Source organism: Amphiura filiformis, chromosome 1, assembly GCF_039555335.1.
Source record: "Amphiura filiformis chromosome 1, Afil_fr2py, whole genome shotgun sequence".
NCBI classification, from domain to species: Eukaryota; Metazoa; Echinodermata; class Ophiuroidea; order Amphilepidida; family Amphiuridae; genus Amphiura; species Amphiura filiformis.
In genome coordinates, this window is record NC_092628.1 from 10,176,643 (window position 1) to 10,203,273 (window position 26,631).

General features: G+C 36.0%; 1 protein-coding gene across 1 annotated transcript; it reads left to right on the plus strand.

Annotated features, from left to right (window-relative positions):
• The first annotated feature begins 14,978 nt into the window (after nucleotides 1–14,978).
• LOC140150141 (uncharacterized) lies at nucleotides 14,979–25,438 on the plus strand. Its single transcript, XM_072172173.1, has 2 exons — nucleotides 14,979–15,108; nucleotides 22,358–25,438. Exon 2 carries the CDS (start codon nucleotides 23,285–23,287, stop codon nucleotides 25,118–25,120), a length of 1,836 nt encoding a protein of 611 aa, XP_072028274.1. The 5' UTR covers nucleotides 14,979–15,108; nucleotides 22,358–23,284; the 3' UTR covers nucleotides 25,121–25,438.
• The last annotated feature ends 1,193 nt before the right edge of the window (nucleotides 25,439–26,631 follow it).

Below are 26,631 nucleotides of genomic sequence, written 5' to 3' on the forward strand. Positions count from 1 at the left end.
GACGCTGATCTACAAATTGTAGCTTCATATCATGGAGTCACTGTCCAATAAAGTTATATCCAAATAGTTGATTTTTTTCCTTTTTTACAGAGAAAATAGCACATCAGCATGGATGAGCCAATGGTATATGTCAGAATCTATGAAGATCCTGAGCAGGAATTGCCCATTATTGACACAAGAAATAGTTATCAGGTTGTCGCCAGTGCTGAGCAACCAGGCGACTTGTCTACTGAAACACAGCAAGGTATTTGATCATTTTAGGGTGCAGTCTGGACCAGTTAAGGGGGTACTACACCCCTGTCCAATTTTGTGCCTATTTTTGCATTTTGCTCAAAAATTATAGCGCATTGGTGACGCAAGTAAGATAATATGTATATTATAGGGGCAAGGACTACAACTACTGCACTGGAAATTTTATTTCAGCACAGACAACAGTTGTGGAGTATACAGTCAAAAACGAGGGAAACCAATATTTGATCAATAACTACTTGCCTTGAGTTGCTGAATTTTCAGTGCAGTAGTCGTAGTCTTTGCCCCTATACATATCTTACATGTCACCAATGCACTATAATTTTTGAGAAAAATACAAAAATAGGCACAAAATTGGTCTGGGTGTAGTACATGTATTTTAAAGACACACATAAAATTTATTTTTTGATTCTCATCCCAGCTAGAATCGTTTTCTGGAGTATGTCTATATTTATTTCCTGTTTCAGTTTTCACTAGGCCTATACATGTATGTTGGGTTTTTTTTTACAGCTCCAGAAATTGTTTTTTTTTGATGATTAAAAAGTTAATCAATCAAAGCTCCCCGTCATTTCCCTCAAAAAATTTTGGTCGGATTTTATCGTTGTAAAAATGACCTAATAAACTCCCCCATTTTGGAAAATGCAATGCCCCTGCGTGAGTAAATGCGGTACATTTGACCTGGTTCTAAAAAATCAACTTGGGGATCTTCAAGTCTCAGAAATATGCTATTCCAGTTTATTTCAGTTTTACCCAATTCAGGGTTGTCCTCGACTGCCCTGTTGAAGGAAGACGTACATGGCTGGTCGGTCAGATTTGTTTTTTATTGATTATTAAGCTCATAGCTAAATATGTAAGGGCCTAACAAAATAAATACTAAATTGAGTTTTTTCATACTGTATCACATTTTCATTCATGATTTAAAACAGTATAGATAGTGTGAAGAAATTGTTTTAAAATCTTTTCAGGATGGCAAAATTTCTGAAAGAAAAAAGATTAGGGTCAATTGATCGAGGACAACCAAAGAACTTTGGGGGGAGGGGGGCTTATTGATGTGAGCACATATCCTTGAATATAAAATGACAATAAAATGATTGTATGAAAATTTTCTTTTGAACAAAACAAAAACTTTTACTCACTATCTACATACATACAAACCTGATAAATCTATTTAATAATAAAATTCTTGTCATTTTCATCCAAACTAGCTGCTGTATTTATTTCATCTGAAGCTCTTGTGCAGAGGGAAGAGTACCAACATTCTGAGTCATCTACCAATGAACGAAAGGCGAGGAAGAGCCGCCGTCCTATTGGCCGCCAGCCACAAACATGCAGCACATGTGGAAAAATCTATGATTGCAGATCAAAACTGCAGTGCCATATAGAAGCTGAACACGAAGGCAAGCGACACACCTGCCATATCTCTATGTGTGACAACCAAATGGAAACAAAATTTAACATTTCATCTTTTAAAGTTACATAATATCGGGGAGGGAAACTTGAAAGAGTTGCAGAAACTTAACCCTAAGAATCACACCTGCAAAACATGTGGGAAAACCTATCGGAATAAATGTCACTTAGAGGAGCATGTAGCAACTGAACATGAAGGGAAAAGGTTCACATGTCATATATGTGGTGTCGCTGTCAAGTGGAAGAGTAATTTAAAAGTTCATCTGTTAAAGCTCCACAAAGTTGGGGACGAGCCGTTGAAAAAAGAGAAAAAAAGAGAATGCGACATGTGCAGCTTGACATTTCAGACGAATGCATTGCTGCTGAAGCATCTTACTTCCGTGCATCACATAGAAAAGCCATTCAAGTGCCCGCTCTGCCCGGAAACATTTAAACGTGATGTCATTTTGCGTAAGCACAAGTTAGAGCACCCAGAGTTTGTACGCTTCCGATGTAGTGTATGTAACTGTAGGTTCCAAATGCTGAGTTACTTTGAAAAGCACTGCAAGCAATTTGGGCATGAACAAGTAGCAGAACATGGAAAGGACATTGATGATTTTTTTTGCTACAAATGTACAAAACTGTTTGTAGGTTACAGCTCTTTTGAACTGCATATTCATGAAGCAAATACAATGGGGTGTAGTGTGGGAGATGAGGATCCACAGTGTAACCAGTGTAATGTAAAATTCACATTTCAAAAAGAGCTAAGGGAACATTACAGATCCACTCATGGCTTAAATAGGAAGGGTACAAAAAACTATCGTAAAAAGAAAAGTAAGCAAGTGAAGAAGAAACCATCAAAAGAGAAATGCAAAATTTGCGGAAAAATGGTGTCCAGTGATAGCGGAACTATGAAGTATCATCTGCATTGGCACGAAGGAAGGAAAGATTTCAAGTGTGACATTTGTGGCCATGAGATGACTTTCCCATCGCATTTCAGGCAACATATGCAAAAGCATTTCGAGAAAAAACGATTGAAATGTGATGTTTGTCCGGCCGGATTTAATTCAGAACGGGATCTGTATGTACATGCATATACAAGACAAAGACACGCCCACCACAGTGCAGAGGTTGTGGTAAGAAGCGTTATACAGATTTATTATATGGCCAACATCTCAAAAGTTGCAAGGAGTGGAAAGAGCTACCTAACAGTTGTGAGAAAGATAAAGAGGAGGAATTTGTTCGGAAATTCAGAGAACACCTCCGTGCGGAAAACAGAAAAAAACTTAAACGTAAGAGGGAGGAAAAATTCAATTTTGAAGATATGACAAAGGAGAGCATTGTGTGTGATATACCTAGTGAAGGTCTGCAAAGTGAGAGTGATGGTGATAGTTTGGGTAAACATAGTGATACGAAAAGAAGCAAGAAATCTAAAAGAGGTAGCACAAAGGAAGTAAACGAAAGTGCGGTGTCTACTTACGAGAACAGGGATAGCAGCTATCTGAATGATGAAGATGAAGGCTATCGAATGTCGGTGCTGCAACTATCTTTGCAAAACTTTAGTTCGCTTGAATCCAGGGTTGCAGAAAGAGTGAGGAATTGTATGCAAACAGCATTTAGGAATGAAAAACCACCAGCTACTTGTGCCGGAAAGAATGGATTGGTAATCAACACTAAAGTTGCCAATCAAATTAGAAGGTGTACGAGATATAGTGGAGGGGTTAAAATTGAGGTGAAAAATAGTTCTGAGCAAACAATTCAGATGTTGGAATTGGATCCTAATGAAGTCCCAGATAAAGAAGAGAGTCAAGTCCCTGATAAAGAAGAGCGTCAAGTCCCTGATAAAGAAGAGCGTAGTAAAAAAAGAAAGAAGAAAAAAAAGAAGGGATCATGGATGAAAGAGGCAATGGCAAAATGTACAGTGACAACGACATCAAATCACAACAAGCAAAGTAGTGAGAAGCAGAGGAAAAAGACAACAGTGGAACAAAGTTCAGTAAATCAGATGTTGGGAGAAGTAGAAAGCAACGAGATTATGCAAACGGAGAGCAAGAACATGAAAACTAAGATTTCTGATTCGCAGTCTGTCAGTATTCCAAATTCATGTGCTATAGATGATTTGATTGATTGTGAAGAAGAAGATGAAGATGATCTTAAGGATGATGATTTCTTTGATGACATCAAGTTTCAGTAACTTGTCAAAATATCCATGTGATATACATGTACATGTAAAGGTTCATTTGATAAAATAAATGTACTTTTTATGGTGATGTGGGAAAAACATTTTTGAAACATCGCAACGCCTTACAATGTAGTACATGTACATGTTTATATAACCTAGGTCATGTTCACATACAAATTACTTACCTTGGACCCGAGTTGTACCCAGGGCGAAAAACATTCTGTTCACATAATAGCCAATCTCATGAAGAAAATTGATCCGGGTTGATTATTTTGGCTAGGCCTACTGAAAAAAAAATATATTGCCAAAGAACCTGGGAACCAAGGGAGAACAGTGCCAATGCATTGATTGGTCACCCCAGGTTAAATAAGAAAGAAAGAAATAAATAAAAAGCAGGCGTGTACATATTCTGTGAATTTCTGTCATTGACCTACCGGTATATAACAGGCTCGCTGCTAATAAGCTCTTCTTTTTTTCCAATTCCACTTTATGTAATATTATCTAGTGACTTCTGTGTATTGTAGCTGTTTTGGGTAAATTAATTGATTTGATAACTAGTAATTTGTTTGCATGAAAATAACTTTTTCTTATCTCAGGAATAGATGTTTATTGATTTTATTGCCAAAGAACTGAATTATTCTTTTCTCAGTGCAGACAGAAACAATAGAAAGGGAGTGATAATGGTTGTGTTAATGTGTTTACTTCTGGTAATGTGGGTCAAACAGTGAATTTCTGTTCACACTAAAAGTGACCTGGGTCGATCAGACCCAGGTTGGACCTAGGTTGTAACCTGCTCTTTCCTACATTTTTTATAGGTTGAAAAAAAATTGACCCAGGTCGATTTTTTTGAGGTTTTTTCCTGTTCACACTTAGGGCGTTCACACTATGCCTGTTTTGCCCTGGGTCCCGGGTACAATTCAGGTTGGACCCGTGTTGATAATAAGTGTGCAGAGCCCAAAAAAAATCAACAGGGTCAATTTTTTCAACCCAGGAAAGAGCAGGTTACAACCCGGGTCAATTGTAGTGTGAACACAAATTCACAGTGTGACCCGCATTGCTGGAAGTAAACACAACCATTATTATATCTCCAGTTCTATTGTTTCTGTCCGCACAGTGAAAAGAATGATTTACAGTTCTTTGGCAATTAAATCAATACGTGTATAAACATTTATTCCCAAGATAAAGTTATTTTTATGCAAACAAATTACTAGTATTATGAAATCAAGAAGTAGCAATTATTTTTGTGAGTTTATAAGCCAAAACAGCTACAAAGAAGCAGAATTGTAGCTACATGTAGATAAGATTACCTAAGGTGGGGTTAGAAAATGAAATAAAAAAATTGCATAATTAGACCAAGAGCCTATTATAATAGTCAATGAGATCACAGAATAATAAAAAATTATATACACACCTGCATTTTTCAGTAGGCTCAGCCAAAATAATCAACCCAGGTCAATTTTTTTCATGAGAGTGTGAACAGAATTTTGTCAACCCGGGTAAAACCTGGATTAACTCGGGACCCAGGTAAATAATTAATATGTGATCATGATCTTATTATGAACCCGGGTCTAACCCGGGACCCAAGGCAAAACAGGCATAGTGTGAACACGTCCCTAGTTGTACAATGTATATAATTATTGCACAATTTTTCTTATTGATTATCTTACTAAAAACTGTTTGTACATAATTATTTAAAAGAATTAAATATATGTCACCTATTGTTGCCTAAATGGATCAGGGATAACATACTAAGGCTGCATGTTATTCAGATATATTAACCACTTGGAGCCTTTTAATTTTAAACATTTAACATTTTGCCATTTTGCTAAACATGAAAGCGTAAAAAGGGGGGGGGGGGGAAACACCTGTGGTTGAAAGGTTGTTCTCTTTTAATACAATTTGAAATTATTAAAAATAAAAAAAAAGTGGACACCAAATTTGAAAAGGGATGCAGTATTTATCACAAAACTCTCTGTACTCTAGTACTAGTTAGAATATGTGACTGTATGGATATGTTCATGGTAAAATCAGTGCATATGAGTTTTTTCATGTTTAAAGCCATATGATATTGTAATATTTCATTTCACAGTTTCGCTGTCTGATATGTTCCCTTTGAAGTTTGACCCAAACAGATGAGGCAAAGCAAAAAAAATCACAAGATTCCAAAACATAGGCCCTATCATATGTCACCATTGTGTGTCACTCTGTTGATCGTGACTACTATACTCCCTATTCCAGAAAAATACAGCACTAATTGTTTTGGATTAAGAAAAATATTATACTGTTTTGCCAAATGAAACATCGCTAAATCCTAATCCTTTAGTTAGTCCTAACTGGCAATAAAAGAAAAAAATCACTATTTTACTAATTTCTTGAAAAAAGAGCCAAAAAAATGCATTTTCAGGCATATTTTCCGACAATTGAGTCACAAAAATCAAAGACTTGGATCAAGTCTAAGCATTCAAAATCTTGAGTATATGCCGAAATTTTGTAATAATTTTCACTTTTTTGTGTTTCTTTAATTACATTATCAGTTATCAGAATGAAACATGTCTTTTCCAAAAATTAGACTGCATAAACTGAAATTAGTCTTGGTACAAGTCTTTTGATTTTCACAGCATACGAAAAACACCCTAAGAATGCATGTTTTTGGCCCTTATTCCAAAAATAGACCAAATATATTGCCAGTTAGGACTAAGAACTAAAGGTTTTAGGATTTAGCTATGTTTCATTTGGCAAAACAGCAGAACAGGATAGTATTTTTTTAATCCCCAAAAATTAGTTTTATTTTATTTCGTGTTTAAAAAATTAACATCATAAACTTAAAAATGGTATATCATTTGACTTCAAATGATATCCAGAAGCGGGTTATGGTTTGTTAAACTTTGCTCCTTCAACAAAATTATAGCTTTTACGCTTTTACATGTGTCTCTTTTTCCACATTGCTGGCAATAAATATCAAACAGTCATAATTGGCGGTCATTTCAAATCATCCCCAAGTCAACGAGGTTTAAGAAAGTTCTCTCATTGTTAATTGTTGGTTATGCATACCTGTACAAAATACAATGCCTGGTAACCCACCACTTGAACAGGATTTAGCAAAAGCAAACAAAGACCAGAGCTATTAAAAGTTCTATAGCCATCTAAGGTAGAAGCTTATTATCCACTTCAACAATAGGATTATTGATTAGTTTTTGACTATCAAAATGAGACGGATGCGGGCCAGCTTAAGTTACCGATGTATACGACCTTCGTACACATTTTACACCGTCACATATCAGAATTTCCATGTGTAAAAGTTCTTGTAAACTAATTCATAATACTGTGTACATGTATGGGCATGTTTGAGGATGGTCCAATGTGATCACCTTGATTCTTGGTTGCAACCCGGGGGTGCGGAGGGTACTCCCACTCAGTGGAGGTGACGCGTATGTAGGGCTGTTAAGACCCACCTTTTCAGCATCGCTGTCACCCAAAGACCCCATATTTTTTACGAACACATACTCTGTCACCCGAAGACCCCTTATTTTTCCATTTGATCTGTCACCCAAATTCAATTTGAACAGCAACTTTCACTTATCACTGATTTTGTTACTTATTTTGAGAAAAAAAAACCCCAGAAATTTAAAGCCATTTAGAACTAGCGACAGGGGCTATTTTAACGTGCCTCACTGTCACGTACGTGTCAAGATAAAATATTCATACAGTGACAATTAACAATCCGTGTAGCTATGCTTTAATAGTAGACAATGGTAGAGCCTTTCTTACGGCCACATTCAGGTAAAATGTCAATTTTTTTTTTTTTGAAACACACTCTACTTCATCAACACTTTTATCTCATTGCACGAACGTGACAGTGAGGCACGTTAAAATAGCCCCTGACTAGCGAGGTTTCTGTGGCGCTGTTTCGGGTCTCACCCAAAGGTTCCATTTTAAAAAAGGTAATGTTCTCACCCAATGACCCCATATTTTTTAATTTTTCTCTCACCGAATGCCCCTAACTGCGGAAGTGCCAGACCTGAACTACATATCCATTTCATATTGAAGTGCACCCCCCACCGGGTTGCAACACAGCTTAGTTGCATGTACGTGGAGGACAAAATTTGTTTTTGATAAAAATGTGTTTGAAGTATATGTTGCTAATAACGGAGTGGATACTCCTCCACTGTTATCTCTCAGTGGCCCGATTCCATTTGAAATTTGTATCTTTAAATACAAATTTCAAATTAAAATTGTTTCAAATGAAATAAAGATTGAAATGATATTTGTGAAGCAATATAAATTGTCTTATGAGTGTGTATTTTGTGTGTACATGTTGGTCATGGTTAACTCGGTGGTACATGGATCGGGGGGGGGGGTTGTAAAATGGGTTATTCCAGTTGAAATTCATACCTGAATGGTTGACTCCGTCTGAAATCTACACTGCTATCGCCATAATTCATACTAGGGAGCACACAACTAAATAATCGTCCCATGAAATACACAGCCAGGTTTGGAGGCTTAAATTATATTACACCCAAAAAGTTTTGCCTTTTGCAGAACTCGCATTACACCCTCTCCCTGCCCTAAATTAAGTGGCATGCTGTTAAAAGGGATGAATATCAAAAATGTGCCCAAATATCCGCACCAAAACTTGCTTGCCTCACTTTGGGCTATTCCATTTGAAATCCAAACACAGCCTAAGGGACCGTTCACAAACACTTGTTAGGGGGCCTGATGCAAAAAGGGGGCTGAACATTTTGACCCTCCTAAGGGGGGGCTAAAAAATTGACCACAAATTTTCCTGGGAAAATTGAATTTATATACTTTTCTATGAGATTGACCCATAATTTCACATCAAAAAGGGGGCCCTGAAATTTTTGAGATCTGTAAAGGGGGCCCCGAAAAATGTTCGCGATGCCCTCCTAACAAGTGTTTGTGAACGGCCGCGGTCCCTAAATAGAAGACACCTTTCAATCCCCCACACAGGGCTTGCTTCCAGCTGGAGCCTATGGCAAGCCAAGTATTAAGTAAATTGATAAACTTTAAAAGTTGTTCTCATGCATAAACTTAGTGTTTCTCACTGTAAAATTCAGTTTTTCCGAGTTGGAAGGCTTGTGGGAGGTCTCTAGTTCTTCAAAAGGGTACTCCAGTTTGGTCCCAGAGTTTGGTTTAGGTGGGATGTGGGATGATTAGAAAGTGGACTTGTGTAGTTTGAAACAGTATGTTCAAATAATGAAAGTTTCCTGCTCGCTACATGTTAACATGTATCTAGCATAGGCCTATTAGTCACTGTGTGCCAACATGGGGGAGGGGAAGCATGTTGGGGGAGGGGGAACAAGTCGGCTGGGGAGGGGGAGCGAGTCGGCCGGGGAGGGGGAGCACTGAGGCACTGCAATTGGTACTCCTTTCATTTTTATAACGCGTTTTGATGAACCACATTTTTTAATTTGAAAGATTCAAGTTGCTGCAGAAATAAAAACCAGGTTTTTGAATTGACTCAGCTTGTGGAGAAAAGGAATCCGCAAATAAATTCAGTGGACGATTGGTGTTAGGCCTATGCCTGTAAAATTCCGGGCTGGTTATAGTTTTTCTCAATTAAAACTTATATTAATATATTTATAAACTTTAAGTTTATAAAATGTTATTGTAAAATTTTATGTGAGAATTGTTTATCCAGGAAAGTTGAGAAAAAACTAACTTTCCTCAGTGGTTTATGATCTAATTACTGAACACTTTGGCTTGCCATACAAGCCCAGATATTACGGGCGTACAACACCAATCGCCCACTGAATATAAATTGCGGGTTTATTTCCGGGGTTTATTTTCTCCATAAAATGAGCCAAATTCATATTCATATAGGCTTCAAACTTTTAAGTAAACTAGAGCATGCTACATGTACAACTCTGCTGGTTTATATTCCACAGAAAACCCAAAATGAAATATATAAATAAAAATATAAATAATTGTGAATTGCTGGGACTCATTCTGCATACCTCAATTTGGTGGTGTGCGGCCGTATGCTATATCGATCACGATCAAGTGTCAAGTCTGCTGAATTTTGCCATTAAAAGTCTGTCATGTTGAACCTCACAAACATGATCCTGACTCCGTATCAGTACTGATCATTCCGAAATGTATACATTGCTACTATTTATTGAAAGATTTAGCAGTAGCCGAAATATGTCTAACCCTAAAGTCTGAACAAGTATTTTGGAGACCAAACTTACGGAATTGGGTAAGCTTAAAAGGTTCATGTTCTTTCAGAATTGGGTAAGCTTAAAAGGTTCATGTTCTTTCATGACTGGTTTTGTCATGTTTGATTAGGTAAATATGCATGAATGAGTAAACCATGAAAGTACTGTGCAATCATTATGAGCCCTGGTGGGAGGGTAAAATTGATAATGATAAACTCACTTGGAATAAACACATCGATAACATAACAGCATCCGCAAACCGCACCTTGGGCTTTATTTTTTATACGTAGAAATCTATATTCATATCCCCAACATGTGAAAGAGTCGGCCTATAAGACACTGGTTCGACCTTTGGTGGAATATTCATCCTCTACATGGGATCCGTATACACAAGTGCTTAACAACAAGCTTGAAATGGTTCAAAGGAGAGCGGGGATTCCTTGTAAGTGGGGATTACAAGTCAAAATCACAGGGTTGCATTACTGAGCTACTTCGACAGCTAGATTGGGAGTCGCTACAGTCCAGAAGGAAGTGTAGAAGACTGACCATACTTCAAAAAGCCATCACTGGTCACCTATCCCTACCTGTCGGAAAACTCCTTCAGCCCGCCCCCACGCACGTCACAGCATACTAACTCACAAGCCTTCGCAACACTAGCAGCCACGAAAGACTGCTACAAGAACTCTTACCTGCCCAGAACAATCAGAGACTGGAATTCTATTCCAGACTCAATAGCTAAGCTACAAGAACCAAATACCTTCAAAGCAGCTATAGCAAGCCACATCTACAAGCAAGACTAAGCATAACATCAAGCGCACACCTTTCCTGACGTTGGCCAGTATCCAGTCAAAGTCAAAGTCAAATTGGCGGGGGGGCACAGTGTCATCGCCAGGGGTCGATACAAAATAAAACTTACATACATGCACAACTCTGATTTTTTCCTAAAAATGGGCTGATCTTCACAAAATTTTACATGCACAGGCAAGATTCTACATGCACAGAGCCAAAGTTACATGCATCTGTGCATGTATGCATGTGGTATTTCGAACACTGGTCATCGCCCCGATATCTTCATGGCAGAAATCGCCATGCATGCATGGTACAATGTAGGTTGAATCCACCGCCACGCATGGCCATTTTGTATCGACCTGTTTAATAGCTTTGAGTCGCATAATGGGCCGTACATTGGTGTAGGACATCTGACTATAGGCTACTGACAATAGCCCCGATTAGCTCGGTGACTGACCTCGCTAGTGTGTGAGTCGAGCATGGTACGACATAGGTCATATGCTTTTAGACTACCTCAATTGGCCTAGAGACACTGCGCTATATAATTCGGCACATCAGAATTATTGTCAGTTTTTGACTCAAGACACACGCTAATTTCTCAAGACGCAAGCTAACGACTATCATATCTGTTCAAAATATATATTCAAGTGCAAGGAACCACATATCTGGTTTCTTTAAATACGAAATCATTTACGGGAGATATTCATCATTTTCTACCCCGGTATCCAAAGATTTTCTCCTCATATCAAACTTGTGCATAGCAAATTCATGTGTATCGATCCCGGGTACCGTATTTATTTTAGTATCTCTACTAACAAAGTAATTATTAGCCAGGCGATGTCGCATCATGTCGGTGTGGGGGGGCACAAAATTTGTTGCGAGCTGAAGGGCAAAGATTTTTGGCAGGCTGAGGGGGGGGAGCTATTCAGTTTGGCATGCCGAGGGGGGGGGGGCGGGGGACAAGCAATTTTGGAATGCCAATTGAAATTTTACCCCTCGCTGGGTCTCATCTATATTGCACAGTCCCTAATCCTAAATAAATCATGCATGTAATGACAAGTTTATGTTTTGTCATAGAAGAACAGCATTGTTTACATTTTTGAGAGCGTGCAGACTGCAGAGCGTAAACACGGAAGTGGGGTTCTGAATTCTGATTGGCTGATTCAATGGTCTGACAATCATAACAACATACCGATAATCTGATTGGCCGATTACGCGTCAAAATGTTGGTCGGCGCAGTTCGGCGCTCTTGAAGGGAACACAAAGCTCTGTGTAAGTCGCTCATTAACAGGCCGCTAGCACCCTCACGATTTTTTTTCCGGGGGGGGGGGTCAAAATCCAATGTGCTTAATTTTAGATTTTCATTTTTATTACATTTTGGAGAGAAAAGTGTCTTTTGTATACATGTATGTCCCAACGACGGTATATGCAAAGGCCAATTTTGATTGGCCACCACGGGAAAATGATAAGGGATTTTAAAAAAATCTGAAACTTGTGGGTTTTGCTAATTTAATGGCTATCATAGGTATAACATTTTCAAGAGTGAAATTTAAAGAAATTCTGAGAGGGTAGTGCAGGAACCATCTGTTGAATTGACATGGAATGGCCCACAGTGCTTATATTTCAAACACTGTACCGGGACCGGGACATGTAGTTTTGCTTTGTGTAATGACTGGCTCACCCTTCCATCATCAATCCAATCCAGATTTTATGGGCAGTTAATAACTTACACCCTTTGATAAATTTGTGACTATTTTTGCATTTTTCTCAAAAAATAATAACACACTGGTAACTCAAGTTAAAAATATCCTAATTATCCTAGCCATAATAATATCCAAATTATCTAAAATATCCAAATATATCTGAAATATCCAAATTATCCTAATTAGCCATAATAATATCCAAAATATCTAAAATATCCAAATTATCCTAATTAACCATGTATATAATATCCAAATTATATAAAATATAAAAATACCCGAAATATCCAAATTATCCTAATTAGCCTTAATAATTAATATCCAACTTATCTAAAATATCCTAATTATCCTACAGTAAATAGCCATAATAATATCCAACTTATCTAAAATATCAAAATATCTGAAATATCCAAATTATCCTTTTAAAATAATTAATATCCAACTTATCTAAAATATCCTAATTATCCTAATTACCCATAATAATATCCAACTTATCTAAAATATCCAAATATCTGAAATATCCAAATTATCCTAATTAGCATAACATAATAATATCCAAAATATCTAAATTATCCAAATTATCCTAATTCTGAAATATCCTAATTAGCCATAATAATATCCAAAATATAAAATATCCAAATTATCCTCATTAGCCATATCCAAATTATCTATACCTAAATATCTGAAATATCCCAATTATCCTCATTAGCCATAATAATATCCAAAATATGTAAAATATCCAAATTATCCTAATTAGCCATAATAATATCCAAATTATCTAAAATATCCAAATATCTGAAATATCCAAATTACCCTAATGAGCCATAATAATATCCAAATTATCCTAATTAGCCATAATAATATTCAAATAATCAAAAATATCAAAATATCTGAAATATCCAAATTATCCTAATTAAGTCATTCCATGTCAAATCAACCAATTTGCTGAAAATCTTGGCAGGTCACCCCCTCAGATTTTGCTGAAAATCATTTCTAGCATACCTTTATGGCAATAATGAACACATGGAAAAATTAGCGCTCAACTCCGAAGCGGTTTCGAGATACTGACTTGTCAAAATTTCACCCAGACCCCCTTTTTGCTCTCGGGAGTCGCGTCGTTGAATTTGTCGCGTTTTGGAACACTCATATTTTGACTTTAGGAAAAAGATATTAAGCTGAAAATTGCTACCTAGAGTGACTTTCACCCAAATAAGCAGAATCTGGCTTTAAAAACAGTGGGGGTCTGGGTGAAATTTTGACAAGCCGTATCTCCGAAACCGCTTGGAGTTGAACGCTAATTTTGTCCATGTGTTCATTATTACCATAGAGGTATGCTAGAAATGATTTTCAGCAAAATCTGAGGGGGTGACCTGCCAACCCATTGGTTGATTTCACATGGAATGACTCAAGTAGCATTTTAAAATAATATTCAAATTTAAATATCTAAATATCCTAATTCGTGCCTGTATTCCATAGTGGCGTATAGTGGGCGCCATGAATAAACAACTTTTCGAGAAAATCGGGTTTGAAGAAATGCCAATTTAAAATCGAGTTGTGTAAATCAGACATTCATTATATTTTGTAAATGATGTGAAATTTCTGTAGTAAACTAAATAGATTTTATTGTTATATATTTTTCAAAAGAAATAAATACATACTATTGCTGGCAAACTGAAAACAAAACGCACAAAGCTATACGTCACTATGGAAAACAAGCAAAACGCAATACCCTAACCTATAGTTAACCTTACGCCACCTCGGTCGCCGTGTAATCCTTATGGCGTTACTTTTCGTCGTTTGTATTCCATAGTGGCGTATAGGTCTGATACGTCACTAAGACGTGTACGCCACTATGACATACAATGTTTTTCATTTTTGCCTATATTTCATAATTATAAAATGTGTATAAAAAGTGGCGTATGGTCGATACGCCACTATGGAAAACAAAAAATTTCACTTTTTAACTATACGCCACATTTAATTAATTAATTACTAATTAATTAGCTAGTTTTGACTGATGAGACTTAGAAAAATGAAAGAAAACATCGTTAAAAACACATGTGCCAATTTTCAAAAAAATGACCAAAAATCACTATACGCCACTATGGAATACAGCCGACGAATTATCCTAATTAACCATAATAATATCCAAATTATCTACAAGATCCAAATATAATCTGAAATATCCAAATTATCCTAATTAGCCATAATAATATCCAAAAAAGGTTCCTGCCATGAGATTCAATACGGGTAGGTGGCAGCAGGTGTTTACATCTGATATATTATCTGAGAGACCAATGGCAAATTTCAAACACTGAGTGACTAATTGTTCTCAGTATCAAGGGATTATTAGAGGGAGTGTTTATTACAAATACGGTATTCAGAATTTCAGCTCTAAAAATCCTGACATGATTTAATGTGTTCATGTTACAGGCATGTGTTACAAGAGTTCAAGTTGTATGATAACTCTTTTTGAATTTTTATAAATTATGATATTAGATAATGGATGAGCATCAATTAGAAGAGAGTACCAGAAAGAATGAGGAACTGGAGCAGCTGCTTGCAATAGTAGGGATGAGTGTCGATGACAAAGACAAGCGTTGGAATCGGGATCACACACAAAATGGTATGTTTTTACTTTCATTTTTAAATTTCATTGATTTCATTTTATTCACCAGCAAGCATTTAAAAATACATAATATTGCACATTCAAAAGTACTACATCAAAAAACATTCAGATAATAAAAAAACATGTATAAATACAGCATGTGGGGGAGGGGGGGTTGTGGGCTAAATTTTCTTAGTACCTCTTACAAAACTAGGAAGACCAAACTAGGAAGACTCATCAAGAGTTGGTCCCTGACATATCATGAGAAAGTAAATTGTCAAAATTGACAGAAAATCTTTTAAAAACTGTAAAACTGTCAGTACTGGCATATGAGTGATGAAATTTAACAGTGTCTGTATGGCATACATTAATCTTGATCGGCATCATACACACCACAGACACAAAATTTTAACGAAATCTGTTGATCCGTAAGATTTCCCAAAAACAGGCTTGGTGCTTGAATGCAATAAGAAATTGATTTGAAACACTAATATAATAACAAAGGTTTCCCTTAGACTCAGAATAAAATTATTACTAACATACATTGTACTAGTCATTATTTAGACCTTTAAGGGAAGGGGTATGAACGTTTGGACAGTATTTATTGTGGGACATTAGAGCACATCAGACATATCGAATTGCATTCTGAATACGAAAAATGTCCTTCTGACATCAAATAATTTTGATTTTTTGAAATTCGCAATGTAATACACATTTTATGGCAAATCATTAAAAATTGATATTTTGATATCTAACAGTACTCAAGTAAACTTTATAAATCTGATGATTTCTACCTAAAGTGTATGTAGGTGGGATGAAAAGCCGACGATCAATTGAAAATTGAATACCTGAGTGGAAGAAGGGCCCAACTCCACCAAAAATGTTTTTGAGAAAAACACAAAAAACTGAATATTATTTTTGGTTTTCCAGGCAGAATCTTTCAATCTTCAGGGGACCTTTAATATACCAGCATGCATTTATTTATCCATCTGATATGAAATATTCTGTTACCATGGCAACGCCAGAGGTCTTTGTTCGAGCTGGAGTTGGGCCCTTCTTCCACCAAGATAACGGAAAATGTTTGTTCCCTTGGCCAAAATGTTATAAATAGCTCAGAAAACTGGCAGTTACACAAAAAGAAGCATGGACTTGGTTTAAATGAATGTTTATTATGGTGAATAACCAAAGTAGATACTCAAAACGTTTTTAAAACACCCACCCCTATCATGCCTATTCAATATATACAACGCCCCACTTACGCAGTAAAAGATGTATTATAGGTAAACTCTGAGTAACCTACTCTAGCACCAGATTCCCCAAGCAGACACTATACATGATAGTAGCAAATTACTCTGTAAGTTTGCATTCCACTGCATAGATAATCACAATCTTTTTAACACCCAACCCACTCAAATATATACAATAAAATCTTCGCTGACGTTTTTTGAGTCAACTTTGTTTGCTAAAATATATAAAAAGAAATCTTCCAAAATGCCCAATCTGGGTCGGTCAGGCCCTTTCTTTGTCTGAATAACAAGTCTGCAACAAACTACATTGTAGCAGTCTCTGAGTTCTCATATTTTTTCAGTTCATCCTCAACAGTTCTCAGTTCTCATAATCCGAGTTGTCCTCATCGTCATCATCTACACTATCAGCTGAAGTGACTTGATCTACCAGTTCTCTGGTAGTTTCAACTAGGTACTTTTTGAGTTTTTTAATGTCACCCAGTTTTTCTGGCTTGACTGGGATTGAAGTTGAATAGCACTTAGCTGTTGGCAATGTCGGTCTTGCATTGGGTTTTAGTAAGCCAAACTTCTGTGCCCCCAATCCCATCATGCTCTTGGACACTTCGACTTCATATGGGTGAGTTGAACTGTACTTGAAGTGTTTATATTCTGACACCTTGTACTTCTTGTTTCCTCGCTTGGTAGACTTCTTGAAGAACTGCTGCAAATGTCCACGAAAATCTTTAATGTAGCCTTGCTCAACTCTCTCGACCTCAAAGGATTCTTCAACCATAGAGATCCACTCAGGATACCATTGTACCGTTTCTCTTCTTCGTTTCTTCTTCTCTATAGTTGCAAAATGTCTATCACATGGAAGAAAGCTATGGCCTTTGATAGGCAGATGGTGGTGTACTTCATCAAAGCGGTTATTTTTTGTCAGCGTGAACAGAAACTGCACCATTGTATGGTTATGATTTTGTCCTCTGCACCCATCTGAATACAAATTCAGCTTCTTGACGCCATCTGGTATCTTGTTGTCAATGTAATGCTTCAAACACGATACTACTTCATTTACCCCACGTCGGGCAGTGGTTTCTGGCCACATATACATGGTTGATGTTTGACTTTTGGCACTGTATATACAAAAGTTATCAAGCCATAACTGCCTCATGTAAAATATTTCTCCCACTGGAAGATGCGGATAAGGTATATTCTGTTCAAAATCAAATGCCAACGTTTCCACTTTTTCATCTGCAGTTGCTCTCTGAGAATCTGCATTCAGTTTAGTGTAATATGACTGCGCCTTGCGCTTGTGAAGTCTGAGTTCCGTTTTCAGATGCTCTCTGGTCGCAGCATGTTTTTCCACCTGGATCTTGACCTCAAGTTCTGCGCATGTACCACACACATCAGTACGTGGACGGCCAAATCTGTAGTTGAAGTTGTCATTGAAGTATTGAAGGTACTTGTTATACTTTATTACACATGGAACAGACTCAGGCTGTATGCCTCTCTTCACCTGCAGGTAAGAATCTGGAAAATGTCTTTCTAAAAAGAGGACGTACATTTGCCTCACACTTAGCTCCGATGCCAAATACCGTCGCTTGGTTCTTTCCCTTCCATAATGAGAAACCCGATAAGGAAACGACCTGATGTGCTGGTCTATCATGTGCTTATGCTCTTCTGAAGTTGCATATGGCCTGTTGTTGTGTTTTCCACGACCATCAACAGGAACGGTTCCTGAAGCTACCGTACTTGCAACACAACACACTCTTTTCACACCAATGCCAAAGAGACTTGCGTAGCCTTCTCTACATACTACTTTATAGTCATCTCCATGTTTTACCTGAAACACAAAATATGAGACAAACAAGTATCAACATTTTAAGCCTTCATGTTATACTAGCTTAGTATTCTTTTTCACTACCAGTGATTTCAAAGAAAAAAACTTCCACTACATGTCAACCTATAGTTTTAAAAGTGGAAGATGCATAAGCCATTATAGATCCTATTAAAAAGAAATACCTTGTAAACAAGTGCAACATTCCGTGGATTTCCACGGCCATTTGATGGACGTCTACGCTGAACTTGTCGTGGAATGATTCCCCCAGTGAGAAAGGCATTTTGGGCTGTATGATCTCCAAGTTTGTTGAACTTGCGTATAAGCATCTCCTTGGTTTCATCACTGAAATAGGTAAGGCATCGGCGACGGCATCTAAATAAAACAGAAAACTTCTATTGCGTTCCAACTCTAACTTGACGGTTATAAAACACGACAGTTCTTACCATTAGGCCTACTTGCATTGTGATTCGATCAAAAATGAAATAAATAAATAATAAGAAACGCGAACGGACCATAATTTCTTTCTTTTAAAAAAGTTTATTATCTAACTCCTCTAGCCCACATTATTATATGGCTTGAAACTTACCGGCATTTATCTCCACTCTGTCTGGCTGGCACATACTTCCCACTTGTACTAGTATACTCCTTACCCTCTGCTTTTAACCTCTTGTTCTTCTTCTTCTTCCATTCCTCTTCATGTTTACATCCAAAATAGCCCTAATAATATCCAAATTATCTAAAATATCCAAATATCTGAAATATCCAAATTATCCTAAAGACCCATAATAATATGAAAAATATCAGAAATATCCAAATTATCCTAATTAGCCATAATAATATCCAAAATATCTAAAATATCCAAAATAGCCCTAATAATATCCAAATTATCCTAAATAACCCTAATAATATCCAAAATATCCAAATTATCCTAAATAGCCCTAATAATATGCAAAATATCAAAAATATCAAAAGTATCCTAAATAGCCATAATGATATCCCAAATATCCTAATTAGCCATAATAATATCCAAAATATCTAAAATATCTAAATTATCCAAAATAGCCCTAATAATATCCAAATTATCTAAAATATCCAAATATCTGAAATATCCAAATTATCCTAAAGACCCATAATAATATCCAAAATATCAGAAATATCCAAATTATCCTAATTAGCCATAATAATATCCAAAATATCCTAATTAGCCATAATAATATCCAAAATCTCCAAATTATCCTAAATAGCCCTAATAATATATACAAAATATCTAAAATATCAAAATTATCTAAATAGCCATAATAATATCCAAAATATCTAAAATATCCAAAATAGCCCTAATAATATCCAAATTATCCTAAATAACCCTAATAATATCCAAAATATCCGAATTATCCTAAATAGCCCTAATAATATGCAAAATATCAAAAATATCAAAATTATCCTAAATAGCCATAATAATATCCCAAATATCCTAATTAGCCATAATAATATCCAAAATATCTAAAATATCCAAATTATCCAAAATAGCCCTAATAATATCCAAATTATCTAAAATATCCAAATATCTGAAATATCCAAATTATCCTAAAGACCCATAATAATATCCAAAATATCAGAAATATCCAAATTATCCTAATTAGCCATAATAATATCCAAAATATCCTAATTAGCCATAATAATATCCAAAATCTCCAAATTATCCTAAATAGCCCTAATAATATACAAAATATCTAAAATATCAAAATTATCTAAATAGCCATAATAATATCCAAAATATCTAAAATATCCAAAATAGCCCTAATAATATCCAAATTATCCTAAATAACCCTAATAATATCCAAAATATCCAAATTATCCTAAATAGCCCTAATAATATGCAAAATATCAAAAATATCAAAATTATCCTAAATAGCCATAATAATATCCCAAATATCCTAATTAGCCATAATAATATCCAAAATATCTAAAATATCCAAATTATCCAAAATAGCCCTAATAATATCCAAATTATCTAAAATATCCAAATATCTGAAATATCCAAATTATCCTAAAGACCCATAATAATATCCAAAATATCAGAAATATCCAAATTATCCTAATTAGCCATAATAATATCCAAAATATCCAAATTATCCTAAATAGCCCTAATAATATACAAAATATCTAAAATATCTAAATTATCCTAAATAGCCATAATAATATCCAAAATATCTAAAATATCCTAATATCTGAAATATCCAAATTATCCTAATTAAATTAGCCACAATAATATCCAAAATATCCAAATTATCCAAAATAGCCCTAATAATAGCCAAATTATCTAAAATATCCAAATATCTGAAATATCCAAATTATCCTCATGACCCATAATAATATGAAAAATATAACAAATATCCAAATTATCCTAATTAGCCATAATAATATCCAAAATATCTAAAATATCTTAATTAGCCATAATATCTAAAATATCCAAATATCTGAAATATATAAATATCCACAATATCCTTGATAATATCCAAATTATCTAAAATATCCAAATATCCAAAATATCAGTAGGTGCAACTATTATCCAAATTATCCATAATATCCTTTAATAATATCCAAATATCTTAATAGCTAATAGCTGAAGCTAATTGGATATTTGTCAGGATATTTTAGATAGTTACAATCCCGCACCTTAATGTGTGTGTGTGCGTTCATGCGGTGGCACTATACCAGTATAGTGGAAGAAAGGCCCAACTCCTGGAGTTGGGCCTTTCTTCCATGCATATCACGGTTGAGTACCCTTGAAAAGGCTGTATAGAGTGTGGATTTGAACCCTTCTTTCACACATAAGGTAGTACTGTCTATTAGCAATAACATGCTGGGTGTAACTCAATTTGGCAAAAATGGTGGAGTTGGGCCCTTCTTCCACTCAGGTATTCAATTGTGACCTTTCGTATTGAAGATATGGATTTTGTTTCTCAAAACACCAAAAAAATTAGGTCTTTTGGGGAAAAAATCCATATCTTCAATATGAAAGGTCAAAATTTTCAATTGATCGTCGGCTTTTCCTCCCAGCTACATACACTTTTAGACTATATCATTAAATTTATAAAATTTACTTCAAGGACTGTTATATCTCCAAAATGTGAAAAATATCAAATTTTAATAATTTGTCATAAAATTTGTATTATATCGTGAATTTCATAAAATGAAAATTATTTGATATCAGAAAGACATTCTTCGTATTCAGAATGCAATTCGATAGGTCTGATGTGCTCTCATGTCCCACAAAAATGCTGTCAAAACGCTCATTCCAGTTCCCTTAAGATACACTGTGAATTTTCTTCCTACGACATTCAAAATTGAATGCTGTCTACCTGGTATCTGCATAAAATTTGAGGACAGATTTTGTCAAAATATATGTGTAACCTTTGATAATACAAGGTAAATGATCAGATAAGATTATTAAAAGGGTATTTGGTGGGTCACAGCATCACCCCCCACACTTTTCTCAAAAAAGGTTGAGATTTTTATACCACTGGAAACCTCTGGCTACATAATGTTTATGTACAAACAATTTTTTGCAGATTGATTCATTTAGTAAAAATATTGTGAAATTTGAATTACATTCTGGTAGACCAGAATGAAATTACAACACATTATCTATGGAGCAGTGTAATACACATAATCATGCATTACTCACAAATGCAAAATTGTTGGGAATTTTGGGAATAAGCTTTTTTCTTTTGGGATCTACTGTAAAATGTCATTAAAAGAGGATGCTAGGATTACGAAATACTCCTTTAAAGCCATAATGTACGATATGAAATTGGTTAATTTTTTTCAAACCTGATTTTTTTGCATATTTGTAATGTTTACACATGTCCCAACTTGCACCGAAATGGAACCGGCCAAATTTGTTGTCTTTGTAAGTCAACAGAGCAAAGTTCGACATATTATCATAATTTAAAAACTATGATAATATGTCCTCCCATAGAACTGTGTGTTAAATGGCCAAAATAACCAGTGGGGTTTCTTTCACTTTACCTTGTTCTTTCAACCTAAAATGGACAGCAACCCTCCCATCAGTTATTACTAATATTATTTCAACATTTTGAATAAAGAATAACAAAATCAAAATTTGACGGAAATCGTACATTAAGACTTTAAGATAAAATGATCAGATTATTTTTTATTGTTTGTAATTTTTGTACAGACACCTCAGATGATTCACCAAGTGCTACAACCCAGGCAAATAATGAGCAGCATGAACCATCTAAAATGGAAAAAGAAGAGGATCAGCAAGGAGACAAGTCTTCACCAAATCAAGAGGAATGTGACGAAAAGAACCCTAAACCCAGCAACCTTAAGAGTGAACATCTTGCCTCCGAGTCCACGATATACACATGCCATATATGTAGTAAAACTTATGGTAGGATTTACCATTTGCAGGAGCATATAGCAGCTGAGCATGAAGGGAAAAAACATATTTGTCATATATGTGGTTTCACTACCAAGTGGGAAACCAATTTGAATATACATCTTCGTAAGTTACACAATATCGGAGAAGAGCCATTGAAAAAAGAAATCAGAAGACAGTGTGATATATGTAACATTGTTTTTCCTTCGAATAAGTTGTTGTTTAAACATTTAACTGAAGTGCACCAGGTAGCAGAGCCACATAAATGCCCTTGCTGCCCAAAGACATTCAAAAACAGTCATGAAATATACTGGCATAAGATGACACATGTAGAATCGGTGCGCTACCGATGCAGTTTATGTAACCTACGTTTCCAGATGGCATCTTATTTTAAAGCGCATTGCGAGAAATTTGGGCATATGAATCAGACACCAGAGAAGATGAGAGGCTTTCATGATTTAACCTGCTATATGTGTCAAAAGCAGTATTCAAGTTACATAGTTTTTGACAAGCATGTGAGGGATGCCAATAGAATGGGAATATGCATTGCAGGGCAACTAACGCCTCAATGTAATCAGTGCGAGGCTATATTTGTTCGTAAGCAAGACCTTAAAAAACACTGTAGGTCCGTGCATAACATTGGCAAATTCCAAACGAGAAAACCATCTAGTCGTCCAAAAACCGGCGAAACCGGAGAAAGAGAAATGCAAAGTGTGTGGGAAAATGGTTAGTAGCGATTCGCAAACAATGAAGTTTCATCTGCACTGGCACGAAGGACGGAAAGATTTCAAGTGCGATCTATGCGATTATGCGACGTCTTTTCCATCTAGTCTAAGGGTTCACAGGAAAAAGCATTTTGGCAAGAAACGCTATCAATGCGAGGTTTGTCAAGCGGGATTTAATAACAAACATGAATATTATGTACACGAGTATACTCACAAGGATACACCACCACCAAAGTGTAGCGGATGCGGGAAAGTGTTTTATTCAGACTGGATGTGTGGCTCCCATTTCAGAAGTTGCAAGGAGTGGAAAATGCTTCCGAAAAGTGATGCAAAAGATGAAGAAGAGAAAATATTGCGAAGATTCAGAGACCAACATCAATATAGTAAACGAAGGAGTCAGGGCATTAAGCAGGCAAAACTCAATGGAGCAGTATTTAATGAAGAGGAGTTTGAAGAGAGTTTGAAGAAAAAGAAGCAAAGAAAAATTGCAAAGAAAGCAAGTGTGAAAAATGTAGGGAAATCAAATATTAAAGGAAAATCTGGAAGGGGTAACCCAAAGAGAATGCAGTCAAGTGATGTGCCTACTATTAAGATTGAGAAGATAGGGAGCGGCTATCATTTTATACAAAATGAAGTTGAAGATGGTGAAGATAGAGACTCGCGAACAACAGAAAGGGAAGCAGTCGGCAAAGATGAGGAAAGAACAGAGCTTAAAAGAAGGATAGTATACCAAGATGCGGGCACCATGAAAATAGAAATGTACGAAGAGGAGGAAGACAGTGAACACATCAAGATTGAAAGTGCTGGAGAACCTGGGTTAAGTGATGGAAATGAGATGGATGATGTGGAGCGTAACCATAGCGATGGGGATGAGTGGGATGATGATAGTGATTGGAAACCACAAAGTGATGGGTGTGATGGTGATAGTGATGGGATACCTAATATAGGATCTGATGGGAATAAGAGGGATGGTAATAGACATCCGTCATGTAGTGATGATGAAGGAACCCAGAGGGATTGTAGTCAAGATGTTGCTCCAGATAAAAAGAACAAAATGGGAAGAAAGAAACAAGAGTTGAAAATGGAAAGTATCGGCATAGATGAGTCGAAGAAAGAAACTATGGGAATCAAGGTTCACATAAGAAAGAGATCTGTTATTGACAAAAACAAAATAGCTTCAGGTGAAAATGAGAACATGGAAAGCCCTGAAGCAGAAACAACATCTACAGGCTTCATGGAGGTATCTACCGAGGTTAGGCATACGGCAACATACACAACACGCTATCCTTTCTTACAAACCAACTTTACAGCTCTGGAGGATGAGATAGCAGAAAAAGTACGGATTTGTATGGAGAAATCGTACAAGGATTTCTGTGATTTGAAACCAATTGCCTGTGCTGATAAGAATGAATTGGTTGTTGATAATGTAATTGCAGATCGAATTAGGACATGTGTGAGAAATATTGACCAGAAAGACAAGCAGGACAAAAAGAGATTAGCATCAGGTACAGGAAATGAGATTTCAGGTCATGATGAAAGAGATCCGAATAAGGAAGAGTGTGTCAAAAAAGAGAGCGAGAAAAGAAGCAAGAATGAAACTGCACAAAGTACAGCTACTAGGACACTAACATCAGATCATGAGGGAACAAAACCTGGGGAAGAAAAAATGAAAAGAGTAGAAAGCAAGGAGAGTACAAAAGCACAGATCAAGAACATGGCAAGAGGAAATAGTATTTTTGAGTCGGTATCTGTTAGTATTTCTTTGGGAGATGATGAAGAAATTGAACAAGATCTTTTGGACGACAATTTCTTTGATGAAATTGAGATTCAGTAGTCAATGTAATGTCTTGGTTGCAATTATGGCATGTGTGGTATTTTCTTTTTAATTTGCAAGCCTCAATTTGAAGCTTGAACCTACCCACCTCAAGCCTCGACATATTATCGATATCGATTTGATGCTGATGATCGAGGTCATAATAATGACCTCAATCATCAAATTGACATCGATAATATGCCGAGGCTTGGGGTGGGTAGGTTCAAGCTTTAAATTGACTCTTACATTTAGGATGATGAATGAAGGCAAGAAGGTTAAAATTTGCCATTTTTAAATAGTCATTACAATACTAAATGCTTATAATAGGGGCAGATTTCACCGGGGCACTCAACTTTGGAAGTGAAGGGGGGGGGGTCTTTCCGGGAGAAGGTCCCAAAAAAGGGGTCTTTATGTGAAACTGGTGAAAATCTGACCGAAAAAGGGGGTCATTTAGTGAGACTGCAGAAAAATTTTGGATCAAGATATAAAAGTTGATACAAAATTGTCAAAAAGTTATAATGAAAAAAATCGGGTCATTCATTGAGAGATCAGAAATTTTCCCAAAATGTTTTTAAAATGGGTCTTTTGGTGACAAGGAAACAAAAAAGGGGGTCATTGGGTGAGAGGGAATTGAAAAAGAAGGGTCAATGTGAGTCCACCCCCCCCCCCATTTCATGTTCAACCTTTTTCCAGAGAAAGATCAAATTTCCAAGACAGCTTTTCAACAACTCTTCCAATATCTTTGTATAGGAGCCAACTGTTGTTGATCGGTGATGAATTCACACTTTTCATGTGTGACCGTGTGACACTTTTCACGTGTGAACTTGTGTGAATTCATTATTATGGAGGTAGCAACTAAACATTGTGATTTTATTCTGTAGTTTTATTGCCGATATCAACAGAGAAATCATTGATCCATTTGTAATTTTGAGTCGCAGTGACTAAACTGAACTAATAATCATGTGAATTAGATGATCATTTAGCTTTTCTTCCCTACTGAAAGGGATTGAATCATGTTTCACTATTGCTCACCTTTTAACGAAATGCATCCGGCGTGTAACCACACAGAAAACATGGGAACATCATTGTTAAAGAGTGATGAACAACAGTGAAACATGATTGAATCCCAGAAACTAAGGCTTAAAACATTGTTTGATTGGCATAACATGAGTGAAATTAGGGTAGGTACTAGGTAGTGTAGGTAGGGGCTATCCCAAACTTGCCCAATCTGAACATTTAAACATCATGAACATGGCCGCACCAAATAGGTGAAAGTTGTAACAGCATAGTATAGGCCTGGTGCCATTTGTACGATGCATGTTAAAGTATTATCATGCATATATTGTTGTGTTTGGCAATATCACCTCAATGGGAAATTTAAAATAGTAGAATGCGATAAGAAACAGTCAAAAAGTTCACTTTTTTATTTATTTATTTTTAAATTCAATTTACATAATATTTATTTTCTTTCAAAAAAAAAAAAAAAAAAAATTCAGGCTTTGGCAGCGTAACTATGGTGGATCGGGTTATGC

Excerpts from the sequence above, each read along its gene's own strand:
- LOC140150141 (XM_072172173.1), top strand. The coding sequence starts at position 23,285 with ATGGTTAGTAGCGATTCGCAAACAATGAAGTTTCATCTGCACTGGCAC.